This window comes from Plectropomus leopardus, chromosome 12, assembly GCF_008729295.1.
Source record: "Plectropomus leopardus isolate mb chromosome 12, YSFRI_Pleo_2.0, whole genome shotgun sequence".
Taxonomy (NCBI): domain Eukaryota; kingdom Metazoa; phylum Chordata; class Actinopteri; order Perciformes; family Serranidae; genus Plectropomus; species Plectropomus leopardus.
The window spans coordinates 30,144,752-30,160,473 of record NC_056474.1 but is presented as its reverse complement, the minus strand read 5'-3'; the positions used below and the strand labels follow the sequence as shown (position 1 = coordinate 30,160,473).

General features: G+C 37.3%; 2 protein-coding genes across 2 annotated transcripts in view; both read left to right on the top strand.

The window, feature by feature from the left end:
• The first annotated feature begins 900 nt into the window (after nucleotides 1–900).
• odr4 (odr-4 GPCR localization factor homolog) lies at nucleotides 901–12,641 on the top strand. The gene is made up of 14 exons (XM_042498454.1): nucleotides 901–997; nucleotides 1,362–1,465; nucleotides 2,894–3,010; nucleotides 3,824–3,916; nucleotides 5,383–5,489; nucleotides 5,570–5,606; nucleotides 7,059–7,202; nucleotides 7,300–7,395; nucleotides 8,714–8,761; nucleotides 9,489–9,608; nucleotides 9,694–9,805; nucleotides 10,649–10,852; nucleotides 11,748–11,801; nucleotides 12,534–12,641. The coding sequence occupies exons 2-14, from the start codon at nucleotides 1,367–1,369 to the stop codon at nucleotides 12,602–12,604; spliced, it is 1,302 nt and encodes a 433-aa protein (XP_042354388.1). The 5' UTR covers nucleotides 901–997; nucleotides 1,362–1,366; the 3' UTR covers nucleotides 12,605–12,641.
• Nucleotides 12,642–14,603: 1,962 nt separating this feature from the next.
• Nucleotides 14,604–15,722, top strand: part of dpydb (dihydropyrimidine dehydrogenase b) — a 29,457-nt gene continuing 28,338 nt past the window's right edge. Inside the window, exon 1 of the mRNA XM_042497610.1 lies at nucleotides 14,604–15,051. Coding sequence (XP_042353544.1) covers nucleotides 15,022–15,051 — 30 coding nt within the window. The 5' untranslated portion in view covers nucleotides 14,604–15,021. The remainder of the gene's footprint in view (nucleotides 15,052–15,722) is intronic.

The window sequence follows — 15,722 nt, the reverse complement described above, 5'->3', positions numbered from 1 at the left end:
AACACCGGATATCTATCTCATACTTTCAAAATAAAGCAATCAATAACAACCACGTAAAACCGGTGTTATGCTTAAGTGTGTTTCCCTCGTCGAATAGTGTAATAACGTGTAAGTGAATAAAAATACCCCAACTTTTCCTGGTAAAAAGAAAATAAAAGTATATCGTTGTTTTAACAAAATCAAATCGTTCAGGATGATTTTATGTAGCTCCTATAGTTCATCACTGTTTTTGATCGATCAAAGTTTTAGTCTTAAAACGACATTTAAAATAATAAAATATAATATAACATATATATAGATATAGATATATACAGATAGATAGATAGATAGATAGATAGATAGATAGATAGATAGATAGATGTTAAAATAGGGTTGTTGAATTGAATGCTGAAATAAGCAAAACACACTACAACACTCTTGGGGTCGTAATAAAACCATTAAGTGATAAGTGCTATAACTATTAAAGCATGAAAATTTCAGGATTTGGTCAGATTTAGACGGGGAGAAACACATACTGACGGGAAAACAGTCTTCCTCACAACACCAACTTCACTATAATACATCCATGCATGACTTCCTTATGATACATCCATACATAACACCGGACAGCTAAGTGAAAGCTAAATGAAAAACAGCACCCTATTGTGGCTAGGATACCACGACGAATTGCACTGACTGAACTTAAAGTTTCAGTATTTGTTGTCGAAAATCATTCGGTATGAACTGAAAAAACGCTTTTACTTTTTATTACGAGTTTTATCTTGAAGAAAAATTAACAATGTACCGTTAGGCGCCTGTCTTTTATTTTGTAACTTGACTATTCGACCTCGATTAACCCACTACGACAGCGATGTGCGACGGAAATACGTCATTACGCAAAGCATAGTGGTAAATTGAGTGTTTCAGCTCTGCTGACGAACCACTGCCAGCTGTCAACAGTAATATCAAGAAACCTGCATCCTGGTTCATATTTTACCGACTGTCTTGCTTCTTTCAGGTATTTTCCCTCATGACCCTTGTTATTTAAGAGTTACGAAGTCTTTTAAATTTTAACTCTGACCACTGAACGTTAGCTAAACGTAGTAAAAGCATGCCTGTTAGCTAAAGTTAGAGGGGCATACAACCGTTAACTATACTACTTAACGTTGAGTTGGAGTTTTTCGTGCCTAAATTACATTTTCCCTTAAGTAAAAATAACTAACTGTTAAGTTTTAACATGTTTAACCGTGTGTCATTTTCCACATGTCCCATCCCCATTCTCATTGCTGTATATTGATAAAACATTGGTTTCACTGATGTTGTATGTCCTCTCCTTGGATGTAACATCTGTCCTCTCCAATCTCTTTCCACACTCTCCATAGGCAGTATGGGTCGCAGTTATATTGTGGAAGATACTGTGGAGGGATATCTGTCTAAACTATGTGAGCAACAAGCAGGTTCAGTCACAGGCCTGCTAATTGGACAGGTAAGATACTATACACAAACAGTTAAGCTTTTGCTCAGTGACCCTGTCCTGTTATTGGATTACTTTCCACCTCTAGAGAATAACATCATGTGACAGTTTGATATCAGAACAGCTAGATGTCACTCACTGCAGTTACCTTTTGGTTATAATGTACAACTCCAATTCCAAAAAAGTTGGGACACTGTGTGAAATCTAATTGAAATAAGAATGCAATGATTTACAATTCCTGTTTGACCTATATTCGGTTGAATACACTAAAAAGACAAAATATTTAATGTTCAAACTGCTAAACTTAATTGTCATTTGTAAAATATACACTCATTCTGAAATTAATGCCTGCAACACGTTCCAAAAAAGTCGAAAAAAAAATACTATATCAATATCCAGAAACACAGCCAACTTCTCTGGACCCAAGCTCATCTGATATGGACTGACACAGAGTGGAAAAGTTTGATGGTCTGACAAGTCCACCTTGCAGTTTGTTTTGGGAAATCGTGGACGTCGTGTCCTCCAGGCTAAAGAGGAAAAGGACCATTCAGACTGTTATCAGCTCAACGTTCAAAGACAGCATCTGTGATGGTATAAGCGTGTGTTAGTGCCTAGGGGATCATGGGTACTCATGTCTTTGAAGGCACCATGAATGCTGAAAGGTCCATACAGGTTTTTTGAACAACATATGCTGCCATCCAAATTACATCTTTTTCAGGGACATCCCTGCTTATTTTAGCAAGACAACACCAAGTCATATTCTGCACATTACAACCACTTGGCTTCGTATTTAAAGAGTGCAGGAACAAGACTGGCCTGCCTGCAGGTTAGATCTATTTCCCACTGATCAGTTGTGGCACATTTTGAAGCACAAAGTAAAACAACGGAGATCCCGGACTGTTGAGCATTTAAAGTTATTTATGAAGCAAGAATGGGAAAGAATTTCAGTTTCAAATTTTATAAGTTAGTGTCCTACGTTTCTGAATTCTTACTGAGTTTCATTAAAACAAATGGTGGTGTATTACAGAAATGCACCTGTCTATACTATTTTGGAACATGTTGCAGGCATCAAATTCAGAATGAGTTTATAGTAATTAAAAATAAATTAATTAATTAATCAGTTTGAACATTGAATATCTTGTCTTCATACTGTATTCCATTGAATGTGGGTCAAAAAAGATTTGCACATCTTTCTGTTTTTATTTATGTTTTACACAGCATCCCAACTTTTTCCATATTGGTGTTGTAACTAGAAAATAGCTTCAGGTGTAACACAGGAGAACACTATACAAGCCGTGGAAACATTTCTCTTCAGTAAAAACGCTGTCTGTCAACTGGTGTCTTTTGTTGGATGTATTAGTGAATCTCTATGACATGATATGATGATGATGTATGCAAAGTGATGAGACAGTAATTGATATTAATGTCCAATCATTTTAGAGCTCAACCCAAAGGGATTTTGTCGTTATGGCAACTCGGACGCCCCTGAGGGAGGACTCTAATGCAGCAGGTGGAAACTCTCTGGACAAGGAGTGGGTAACTGAGCATGCTCGACAGGTAGGCAGAGAGGAACCATCCTAATACAACTTGTGTGTATTAAAGCGTACTGCATGATAACTCAGAGTGTGGAGTAGACGTCGACAGACTATCAGCCTGGATGATTATCAGGGCTGATATTTGGCATGTTACAGATTATCTGTATCAGCGTTTTATTTCAACTATTGCTGATAAAATTAGCAGTGTGCAAAGAAAATGTCATCATGCAATTAACTTTTATTTTTTAAAACCTTAGGGAATGATTTTTATTTATTATTTATGAATTTATTCTAAAAAAAAAAGTTGCTGAGAACTTTCTGTATATGATGTTGAATGTTTCACTTTTTATTTGTTTTTTAGTTTTTTTAAAATTTACTAAAGGCATTTAAAAAAGTTTTGTGTTGCAGTTTGTTATATTACAAATATCTAAATATTGACAGGAAGATTTTTATTTCTTATTGTAAATGCATATCAGTTCCAAATATCTGTTATCAGTCTCATTAACTTCTAATAATCTGTATCTGTATCTGCCCTGAAAAAACAATTTCGACGACAAATAGATGATCTGTGTACCCTCTGTAAAATCTCCTCCCAAACATCATCTTGAATTGCCTCTTCCAAATGTGTCTCGCAGATAGCTTTGAAACTATTGTATTTTTCAATATATGAGTTGTGTCTGTTGGTGTTAGAGGGCAAAACCTGAACAGTCGAAGAGGAGGCAACACAGTTATCTTTGCCAGAAAAGGAAGGTGTTATTGCTAGTGTCTGTAGGCTTTAAAACTGTGGTTGACAGTGTTACACTTGACATTTTCTATTGGTTTAATCTGTTTTCAGGTGTCTCGGATGTTGCCCGGAGGCCTGTCTGTGCTGGGAGTCTTCATCATCACTGATACTGATGCCAAGGACACACTAACCACACTCCGACAGGTGAAACATAGAAACACACTGCATAGGTATAAGATGGACACACTCTTAACCCTTTGAAATGTGAGCAAATTTGCTTGATTTCTTTCAAAAACATGGAAAGAAGACAACGAGCAACTTAAAAAGAGGAAATGATCCAAACATTAAAAAGAGCTAAGAAAGCTCAGAAATTCGTAAAATACAAACTGAAAATGAGCAAGAAAGAACAGAAGAAGAAAAGTAAAAAACTAAAATAAACAAGAAAATTACTTAAAAAAAAGGTTTCAAACATAATGATTTTGTAACATTATTTTAAATATACAATTATCATTATAAATATAGATTTAAAAAAATTCACTAAATATACTAATTTCTTGCAATATGCAAAACATTTCTTGCCAAATTGCTCACGGCCTCTTCCTCAGGTTCTTGCATGATCCCATTTTGGCCACGAGGGGGCAGAAAAACCTAAAAGTCAGCAGACAGATTTACCTCTCAGAAAGTTGTTGTGACAAGTTGGTTCAAGTTGGTAAGTTTATTCATAGCACATTTTATAGCATCACAAGAGGAGATTTTTACCAAAAGCTTCACAATTGAAAAATATGGCAACAGCCATAAAATACACAAAAATCATAATATAATGTAAATAGATATAAATATGAATAAAAAATGCCACAAAGTTGTGTAAAATTGGTTTGATTTCCTCTAATAATATAGAGAGAAAGACAATGAGCAACTAAGTGAGAAATGTTAAACAAATTGCAAAAAATAAGAAGCTTGTCAAAAGATTTTTAAAAAGCTAGATAAAAAAGTCTGGAGAAAAAAGTTTTGGACAAACAATATTTGTAGTTATTATTTTCCTAATTACATATTTAAAATTACTTTACAGAATAATTATACATTTTTAAGCACCAGGTCATTCCCTTGTTTTGGGGGATTTTTTTTTTTTGACTAATATATGGATAATTTTCTTTTTGCTAATTTCTTGCTAACTTTTGACCATTTTATTTTTCATTGCTCACTGCCTTTTCCCATGTTTTTGAAAGGACTCAAGCCAATTTGCTCAGGTTTCAATGGGTAAAACAAGATGTATAACGGAATATCAACTGCCAAGAAGTGATTGGAGACTCATTAAAATGACATATTATCTTCTCATAGGGAAGCTTATGCAAACAAAAAGAATACAAAAGAATCGGACCAAGGATAGAACCAGGGGGCACACCAGAATACAGAGTTTCAAATGAGGGAGCAGGTTACCAGCAGCAACTGAAAACTCTTATCAGAGAGGTCAAAAGAGACTGTTGACACATCCAGCAGACTCCGAACAACATTAGAATTGCTTTGGAGTCCAAAATTCTCTCTCTGTTTATGAAAGATAAATGGTTTATGTACAGCGAGGGCATTTACACATAATGTTTGCATTGGTCATGTGTGTGTACCTGTGAGTGTGTTCCACTCTTCTGATCCTTGTACTCTGTGCCTGTGTGTAGCTTGTTTTTGCAGTGGAGAACCTAATCTCCTCGGAGCGTCTGTGGAAACCTGCAGATGATGATGTCACAGACTGTGTTACTCTGCACGTTAACCCCAAAACCAGGAAGTATCCTTTTGCACAGCCCTCTCATTGGATGGTTCACTACCAAAAACTATGCGTTGATTTTCTTTAACCCCACTTATTAGAACCGTCTGCAGAACTTTTGACGTCAAAGATCCCAAGGTTGGTTCACATCTTTTAAGAAATTAGTAAAACCAGTAAAACTAATTAGTAAATACTAGAAAATGTCCTAAAAAATTAGCAACTAAAACTGTAATAAAAATGAAAGAAAAAAACACAAAAATTGCTAAATATATCTATTTACTGTATCAGAATTTTTAAGATGTAGTTATGACAATTAGAAATACACTTTTCTGGACAGTCACCCCTAGTTTTTATGATAATATCTAAAAAAAATCCCCCAGAGCTTTTTGTCCAAATCATTTTTCTTGTCATCATTTACTATTTTTCTGTATTTTGTGGGCCATTACATTGTTATAAAAGAAATCAAACCAATTTCCTCAGGTTTCAGAGGTTTAAATCCTAGTAAAAGGTGTCTGAACACTGAAAACTGAAGTCGGTTTAGGTGTTAAAGGGTTAAATTGAATCTGTTTCATATTCTCTTAAAAAATAACTCATCCTTTTTTTTTCAAGTATCAATGAAGAATGATTTTGAGCTGAGGAGTTTTTGTCACTGATCCACCCATAGCTGAAATATTTTGAGTTAATAGTTACCCAGCCTATATACAGAGATACTCCAAAGGTTCATCCAGTGTATCCCCTGTATTTTTAAGTAACCTTGTTGAAGGGTCAAATCAGTTGACATGGCAGGATTTGGATCTCGAGTTGTCTTGAAGTTGGAATGCAGAACTTTAGTCTTCCTCCTCTGGCAGTGAAAGTAATTGTACAAACACCGTCAACGCGCGCTTATGACCTGTGCCTGCAGGTGAACTCTCTGCATCTACCCTGCCCCCAGGAGAGCTCTCTTCAAGTCTTTGTTGACTTGAATCGCTCACCTGAAGTTCTTCTTTTATCTTGAGCATCCACTCCAGAACTTTTATTGGACGCTTTGTGAGTTTTTCAGGCGTTTGGTTAGATGCCTGAAGTAAGATCTGGGGTTAGGGAAGGTTAAGAGACTTTCCTGTTTTGTTCTACGACAGAAAATCTCTCAGTAAATACCCCGCTAATGATTTTTTAAGCTTTTATGTGTCTTTTAAAAGACTGTTGCTGATGAGACAAAATGCCACTAAATCCTACACACAGCTCCTTTAACACCTGGTTCAACATCAGTTTTCTTGTGCTGCATTCAGACACCTTTCACAAGCATTTTAACTTTTGGAACTATAAATGTTATAATATTATGTTTCATGATATAATTTTTTTCTTAACATATTTTCATGTAATTTTCTTGTAACTTTTTACTAATTTCTAACTAATTTTTGGGCCTTTTTTTGTTATGTTGTTAGTCGCCATCTTTTGAAAGGAAAAGCCATATGCTTAGGTTTCAAACGGTTAACTGACTGAGGAGCCAACTGAGACATGTCAAATTATCTCAGACTTAATATGCTGTTTGGATTTGAATATACAGCATTGTGATTGTGTTGTTGTTCATATTAATGTCGCTGACTGTTTCAGAGCATGGCCAAGCCTGCGGACTGGAAGTACCAGTCAGGTGTGTGTTCCTCCTGGAGCACGGTGTCATGTTGTTTAAATGTGGACATGTTGGTACCCCTACCAGACAACAGTACCAGTGCAGAAAGCATGGATGAATGTCTCAAGGTTAGTGCGTGCACACACACACACAGACACACACACACATACAAATTCATTTTCAGAAATATCAGTGGAACCTTTCTCAGGTCACTGTTTGTTTCAGGAGGAACTAAGAGTGTGGGCACACCAGCTGGAGAGTGGAGTTTGTCTGATGGATGGAAAAAAGCTTGCAGAGGATGCAGAGCTCACAGGAGGACAGGTTGTATGAATCTAACCAGCACTAAGAAAACTAAAATTAAATCTATAGAAACTAAATCTATAAAAGCTGCATGTACCTAAAGTAAGTTGCCAAAATATATATATATATTTGGATCTTTCTCAAGGGCGCTTCAGCTGTTTTAGTTATATAAAATGTACTTTTTCTGGCCATTTGAAGATTGACAATTGGGCCTCTGCCTCATGGTAATGTAAACTATTCTGCAGCGTTTTTGTGTCACTGAAAGCAGTTCTCCAGGGTTTGATTCCATCTTTTCACCAGCACCTTTAACACTGACCCACATCCTCATGTTTAACTCATGTTTAACTCAACTAAAAGTTGGTTTGATGAAAACGGGTCACTGGTGCCCGCCGTCCTCAACAAAAATACTGTTTAGATGTGTTTGAGCAAAGAACTGATACAAAAGAGGCTCCAGCAAAGATTCTCAACAGTCACATTTGGACAGAAAGCAAGATGCTGCTGCTTTCTTTAAATTTGGAACATCTTGACTTAAACATTGACTGGTTTTGGTGGTCAAAGGCCACTGTGACCTCGTCTGTCTCATTCTTGCAAACGTATTGAGTCTCATTCATGAAATGTTAGTAAATCTGTGGGTAGATTTGCACGTAAAAAGCCTCGGTACATACACTGCATTCATGAACGCCATGGGAAACTAGGATTCGATCATAGGCACGCATGTATGTTCATGAATGCAAAATATGAGCACCATATAAGGAGGTGATTATCCTGTCAACCTGCAAACATGCAGCAAACAAAGAAAGCAAGAGAGAGAAAGAAAAACTTTTCCAGTGCTGAGATTGAAATGATTTTGGGTGAAGTGGAGATTAGAAAAAAATATTTTATTTTCTTGTGTTTGTAGTCAGGTGACAGTAGGTTTCTCGCCGCTTAAACATTTATTTCATTTCTTTTCCTTTATGAAACGGTTGCGAACTGTCTCATGCTTAAATGACACTTTGGCTTGATGAATCCAATAATGGCATCTGAAAAAGTGCAGAGACATTCTTCTGTGTCCCCCGTAAATTAACAAATAAATCTAAATAAATAACAACATTATAATAACATAAAACAATGCAATACAATAATAATAATAGGTTTTACTTGTTGGCACCTTTCAAAACACTCAAGGTCTCCTTACAAGGCAGAAAAATCATTATGTACAAATAAAACAAGAAATAGCAATATAAATAAATATAAAAGACTAAGAACAACATGGAATGACAGTAATGAATCTAACTGACTCTGGATTGTGTGAAAAACAGGACTATATTATATATTTATATATTTTCCTATTTTTCTTTAGAAGAGGAATGTGAGACAGACATACACCGCTCAGCTACTCATCACACAGGTAAGAGAAACATGCAAATACACACTCTGACGCACATGGTTGTCATGTCAACTTCATGTGGAAAGTGTCCACCACTCTTGAAAATGTAAACATGTTGTGAACATTTGTAGTGTAAAATATTTTTTCCTACAGCTTCTCACTGAGATGAATTTAATAATATTGTATACTATATAAGCACTGTGCGTTACGCCACAGTGAATGCTGCGTTAGTGGGATAAAAATAAGCGATCACAGTTGTAATGCAGCGTCTAAATTAAGTTGATACACACTGTTTATAAAAAAGGACTGCTTTACCTCCTTGCTAGCTAAACGCGGCCTCCTGCTTCAGTGGATATCTCCTAACCCTCCCTCAATGTCACAGTGGCTGAAAGACACTATGTCTTTCCTTAAACTTAAAAAAATAAATAAATACACAATGAGAAGGTCTTCTGATAAGTTTTTCCACAAGTGGCAACCATATATTTCTTATTTAAAGGACTTGCAGGTCCTGCCAGACTAAGTGCCTCCCTTCTTTCTTTTTCATTTTTGAGTAGTGTCATATTTATGTGAATGTCAAAACCTCGACTGAGCCAGGGTGTGTGTCTCGGTGTTGTATTTTTATTTATTTATTTTTAAAATTTCTTTATTATTTTGTTATTCAGGGGTGGTGGTGTGGGGGCGTTGTCTGTCATTATAATGTACCACAAAAAGACTAAATAAAAGAGGACTGTGATTTCTTGTGTGTCAGGATGACCGTAGGTTAAATGATGTGGTCCAGCGGTGTGGAGGCAGCGTGTCCGTCAGAGGAGGGATCCACGGCAGAGCTTACCTACACAGCAACAAACCAAAGGCCAAGCTGGCAGAGAAGGTAGTGCTGTTATTCAGTAGATGATATGAAACATAACTGAAACAAACAATGCATAATTTTGTCATAAAATCTTCATTGCGGACAGCTATTGAAGAGGGATGTGGTTTCTACGGTGGCCACAAGGGTTCAGATGGTGCTGGACGAGCTGCTGACATCAGAGGAGAGCAAGGGCAGCAGCAGAGACAAACAACACACAGGTACACACACACACACACACACACACACACACACACACACACACACACACACACACACACACACACACACACACAGCAGCTAACCAGTTTGCTCCAACTATCACAAGCATGCATGTGCAGATAGTTGAGGTCATGGTTGAGGTCGAGATCAGGGTGGTGGGTGGGTTTAGGGTCAGCCAATTGCAGTGAAGAGGTAGGATTTGTCTGCTGATAGCAGGGTCAACTGTGGGCAAATGTTCACGTGACTTTACAAAACCCAGTTATCACAGAGTTACATACATGTGTAACAGTGCTGGGTCAACAATACACAAAGATAAACATGCATGTTGATGGGAAAAATTAAGATAGTTAAGTGATAATTATAGATTGTGACCTTTGTGCAGCCAAACAAAAGCAAATACATCTTTAAGCCCCCTCACTGGGTCATGCAACCGTAGTATAGTTTCTTTATAGCCTAATGTTAGCATTATACTTCTGACAATTGCATTTAGGTCTCAAAAATTCTAAAAATGGTGTCCATTTGTGAAGATTATCTTGCTGAACAAAACATGTAAGTATCATGAACACTTGCTCACCGCAGACCTTATTATTCTGCAATAATCCAATGGAAAAATCCTGCAGGCTGTTTGACGAGAGAAACAGGGCAAGGCTTACTTCCGTGTCGGTTAAAGAAAAACATCATCTCTGTTGGACTCTGTGGCCACTTGTGGCAGCCGTGGTTGCTCTTAAGGTCACTTTAATGTCCCAATGATAAACACGGTAACATTAGGAAAGAAATATTTCGATTCAGGACATCTCACATGCTCCTCTCACTGTGCCTCTGACTCTCTGTCTTTCTTTCAGAACAATTCTGTCTCCCTCATCGTATCTTCTGTCCAGTAAAAGTGAGCGGGCCAGTGTGTGTGTGCGACTACCAGTTTAGTGACGAGGCCCTGTCTGAGGTGACTGACAGGCTAAAGGAGATGCTGGACATTGATGCAGCCGAGGAAAATTTAGATAACAGGCAGGAGACGCCTGCTGAAACCCTAGAGAGCGATCCTGCAGCAGGTAGGGAAACTGTGTGTGTCTGCTTAATATTTACCATGTGGTTCATGATCTCATTTTATAAAGTAGGATACTCACACCAAAACTGATTTTCATTTAGTACCATTTAAATACCAGTCTTTACTCTCTTTAATCTTATAACATTGTTGTTTTAACCCTTTGAAACCTGAGCACATGGTTGAGCAATGGCTTGATTTCTTTCAAAAACATGAGAAGATGGCAATGAGTAGTTTAAAAAAAGGAATGACCCAAAAGTTAGCAAGAAATTAGTAAAAAGTACAAGAAAATTACCTGAAGATTAATTGAAGAGCAAAAAAAAGAAATTGTTTGAAGAAAAGAAAGGATTAAAGAAAAAGAAAATTACTTGGAAAAAGTGGTTAAATCTTTATAATAATTTTGTTATATAACTTGAAATATTTACGTATGATAATTAGAAATAAATATAGGGGCATCAGTGGCTGAGAATTGCACTCCATTAGCGATCTGTTTCTTCATAAGAACGGTTATGGCAGTTGCAGCAAATGTTCACCAACCCTGTAAGTTTTCAAACTGGAATAACTGGATAAACTCATCTACTGTTACTCAGTTTATACAGTAGCTTCTATGTCCTGAAGTCCCATAATGCTTTGAACTGCTCTGTAGTGCTGACAGTCCAATTCTTCATAAGTTATTTCCATAGCTGAGCAGTGTTTGTAAACTACACGCTGACAGTAAAGAACAGCTCTGTGTTTTTACCTTGGCCTGTTGGGACTGACTGTGTATGATGATCAGTTGAAACGAGGTTATCACAGTCAATGTGATGGAATTCTCAGACTTGCACACATAACCTGATTTTTCCCAATAATCAAGTTTGCTGAGATATTGTATGGTTGTAGTTTATGAAACTGTGTGTTTCCAGAGCCAACTGTTGAAGCTGTTGAAGTGCTTGAGCCCAAGAGGAGCAGCTACATCGGTAAAGCGCTTTCCGCTATAACACATATACTTGAAAAAAATTCTCATAACATCACTATTATAGACAAGTGAAACAAAAAATGTGATACTTTCACATGGATATTCGGCCACCTTTTTCAAATGGTCTCTTTACAACATGCAGAGTTCCCACACATTTTCATGGACAAACTGTTAAAACTTTTCCATTTTATTTTTTTTTTTAGAACCTGTAGTATTTTTTTTTCTCTTTCTACTTGCCTGTCATAGTAATTTCAGCTTGCTGGAATACATGGAGGGAGAGTCAGAATTCACATCAAACACATGTTAGAGCTACGTTACATCGACAGCTTCAGAAAATAAATTTGCCGTCTCATTACATGGAGGGTTATCCATAAAGGACAGTAATGTCCTTCCATGACTTTTCCAAAATTGTTATTTCCCCCACACCTTTCCCAGCGTGCACTGTGCAGGAAATTTATTTTTGTTCATCTAGAAAATAGAAGGTGGCAGAATTGTGTTGTGTTGGGTAGATTGTGTATGGTGTGGTATGTCACGTCAGTATGTCAGTCATATCCATTCAGGATCACCACAGGATTGACTTTTCTGGCAAAAAGCCCTATGCTAGAATAAGTTATCTACAATAATGTAATCACACTAACCACTTTTTTCACATTAAAACTATAAAGGTATGATGTGAGTGTGTACATTTGCGTTTGTGTGAACACTATCCAAATTTTTTCTCTGTTTTATTAAGGTGTTGCCATGGCTACTGCTGTCGCCCTACTTGCCACCGCTGCCTCCATGCTATATCTCAATGACGTCTAATCTGCACACACTAAATAAAGTGTTTATAACATTTCTACAAGGTGTCTTTTGGCTGAATCAGAAAATTCAGTTGTGCGGTTGAAATTTTTTTAAAGATATTTTTGGGGCGTTTTGGCCTTTAACTGATAGGACAGCACAAGTGTGAAAAGTGGAGAGAGAGGGGGGATGACATTAAGCAAAGGACCAAGGCTGGAACCTGCTGCCGCTGCAGCAAAGACACAGCCTCAATGCATGGAGCACCCGCTTTATCCACTGAGCCACCAGGCGCCCCAGGCTCTTCTATATTCTATTGTGATATCATTGTTTTTATAATAGACATTTTTCGTTTATTGGGAAAGGCGTCACTCATAGTGAAAAACCCACAGGAAATGATCATTACCTCTGCAGTTCCTCTCAGCTCCATGGAGTTAGTTTGGTTAGTCCCTTAAGGATTTCATGATCTTGGGATCACAACAGTTAACGCAAAATATATCCAATCCTTGTGAATTCAGTGCAACCTTGCAATTTTGTCAAATCACTGCAACTATACCAGCTTCAGAAATCTGACTATTTAAAACAGGTCTCATTTCATTTTATAGTTATAGTCAGCGTATTGATCCGCTCAGCCTCTCTCTCTCGCTCAGTTATGCAATGCAATAACACCGCTTGTAGCGCCTGCTGCATCATGCCCAACGGACCAAGTACCTACCGACAAGAAAATAGCCATAGCATCATGTGACGTAGAAAATCCCAAAAGTGTTTCCATTGCAGTTTTGCGAAATACGGCCTTTTCTAATCATCTGAAATACCACCAAATGCGAGTGTTAAAACTTTTTTGCAATAAATGGGAGTTTTTTTCGAAATTGATGTGTTTTCATTAGGTGTATTTTCTATTCATGATTTCAATTTGCGCAATTTTAGGGTTAAAAGAAACCTGCCTACTGATTTCGATATCAGTTATCAGCCTGATGAGTTGTTATAAATTGGTATATCGAATATTGGCAAAAAAATACAATATCATGCATCCCTATCTAATATTAGTATCTCCAAAACTAAAGCATTTTTTGGGTCTTCCCTCTAGCCTAGAAGAGAAGAGTGATAGGAGGGAGAATTGAATGAGAGGGACAGAAAAGAAGGAGTCAGAAAGATGAGACAGAAGAAGAATAAGAGACGGACAGAAACAGACACTGATGGAGAGGTAAACACTTCCTTCCACCATTCCATCTGGACCTCATGGTATGTTTTTTCTCTGCTCATTCAAAAAAAACAACCCTGACCCCTAACTCTACTATAAGTGTAGATTTATTTGGGGGGACACCACCCCATTGCATATTGTGCCACCCTGCCAAAACCTCTTGCCAACCCACTGTCACCCAAAGTGAAATTTGGATTGCAGAGAAAGTACCTCAAACTGCTTCCTGGCCTGTCTGTCTGGCTTCAGATAAACACAAAATATTTGATAGAGATAGGGGCAGCTCTACCCAATTTGGTGCCCTAGGTGCCCTAACCCTAACCTGCACCTCCGCACCCAATAACGACACATCACATGCTCACACATAATTTAGGAACATGTCACTGTTTATTTAAATGTTTATATATATATATATATATATATATATATATATATATATATATATATATATATATAGATATAGATATATAGATATATAGATAGATATAGATATATAGATATATATATTAACATTACAAATAAATAAACAAACACGTTCCTAAATTATGTGTGAGCATGTGATGTGTCGTATTTGGGTGTGGAGGTGCAGGTTAGGGTTATATATATATATATATATATATATATATATATATATATATAATATATATATATATATATATATATTAGACAGAAAACACTAAGTGAGGGCGCCAGTGGGCATAGAAAATTATTATTTTATTATTATTTTCAAGGCCAAGGCCAAGGGGGACTGGCGGCGTGGTGGCGCCCCTCCAGCAGATGGCGCCCTAGGCGACCGCCTATATCGTCTATGTCAAGAGGTGAGCAGTGCTTGGACAGGCAGAAAGGAGTGAAAAGAAAAATGCAAGGTGGAGTTTGAACTTGACAGTTCGCTTTGGTTGTTGTTTGATTTGTCCAGAGCTCAGGAGCAATGCACCCAGAAACATACCTGCCGTCCGGCTCTGCTGAACTTCGAACCTCAGAGGACCGTATTAACTTTGTCTGTCAGTTTGCCTTATCAGAGAAAAGACAACACATGATGGCTTTAAACGGTCAACCTGCTGTTTGAGTGTCGCTGAGAGGAGTGGGTGAGTGGCCTGATAAGAGCGGTCAGTTCTCGGGTAGTTCCTCTTGGGAGCAGAGCAGTCCCGGACAGTGCTTCGGACCTCTAATCCACAAACCAGTGACGATCTCCACATTATAAGAAAGTGTTTGAAAGCTTTTAGTCTGTAAACCGGACAGAAGGATCATGTTGAGCAAAGATCTTCCAGACATTGAGGTAAGCTCTGTGTATTTGTTTATCGTTTTAACATTTTTTTTCCTCAGCAGCATTCTCTGTTTACTGCCTTCATCAAACTTGCAGCGTAAACACATATTGCCGCTAATAACCGTGTCTAACCAATTTTCTTACGTGTTAGAGGCTTAAATGCTTGAAAAAGACATCTGAATGCAGAAGAAAACTGATGTGGATCCAGGTTTCAAAGGGTTAAACATTAAAAAGTTTGATGGGGAAATGTCCTTTCCTCAAAAAAAGTATCCTTGGACCTACATGTCAACACACACTTCTAAAGTTCTTGGTGTAATCTGAGATATACAACATAATATACCTACTCTTATCATACTGTTTTCTATATATTCTTTATGATGCAATTAACTATTGTGCCACTTTTAAATGACACAGCGGCAGTGAAGATTAAAGGGATAAACAGCCATTTAATGTAGTCCTAATATGGCCTTGCAGTGTTATGCAACAAGCAACGTGATTCATGATCAGAGTGGTGGTTTGGCTGTAAACTGCGCAATAGTTTCAACAACCGTCATGAAAAAGCTGCATTCAACTCTACATGTTTTAAAACAGAGAGCATGTATGTGTGAAGCAAAATACCTGCCAGATATTACAGACTACCCCTCTCTACATGCTTTGAAAGTTAAAAAAAAACAAACCCTTGT

Excerpts from the sequence above, each read along its gene's own strand:
- odr4 (XM_042498454.1), top strand. The coding sequence starts at position 1,367 with ATGGGTCGCAGTTATATTGTGGAAGATACTGTGGAGGGATATCTGTCT. Across the intron at positions 1,466-2,893 it reads CAGGCCTGCTAATTGGACAG|AGCTCAACCCAAAGGGATTT; the intron begins GTAAGATACTAT and ends CAATCATTTTAG. Across the intron at positions 8,762-9,488 it reads CTCAGCTACTCATCACACAG|GATGACCGTAGGTTAAATGA; the intron begins GTAAGAGAAACA and ends CTTGTGTGTCAG.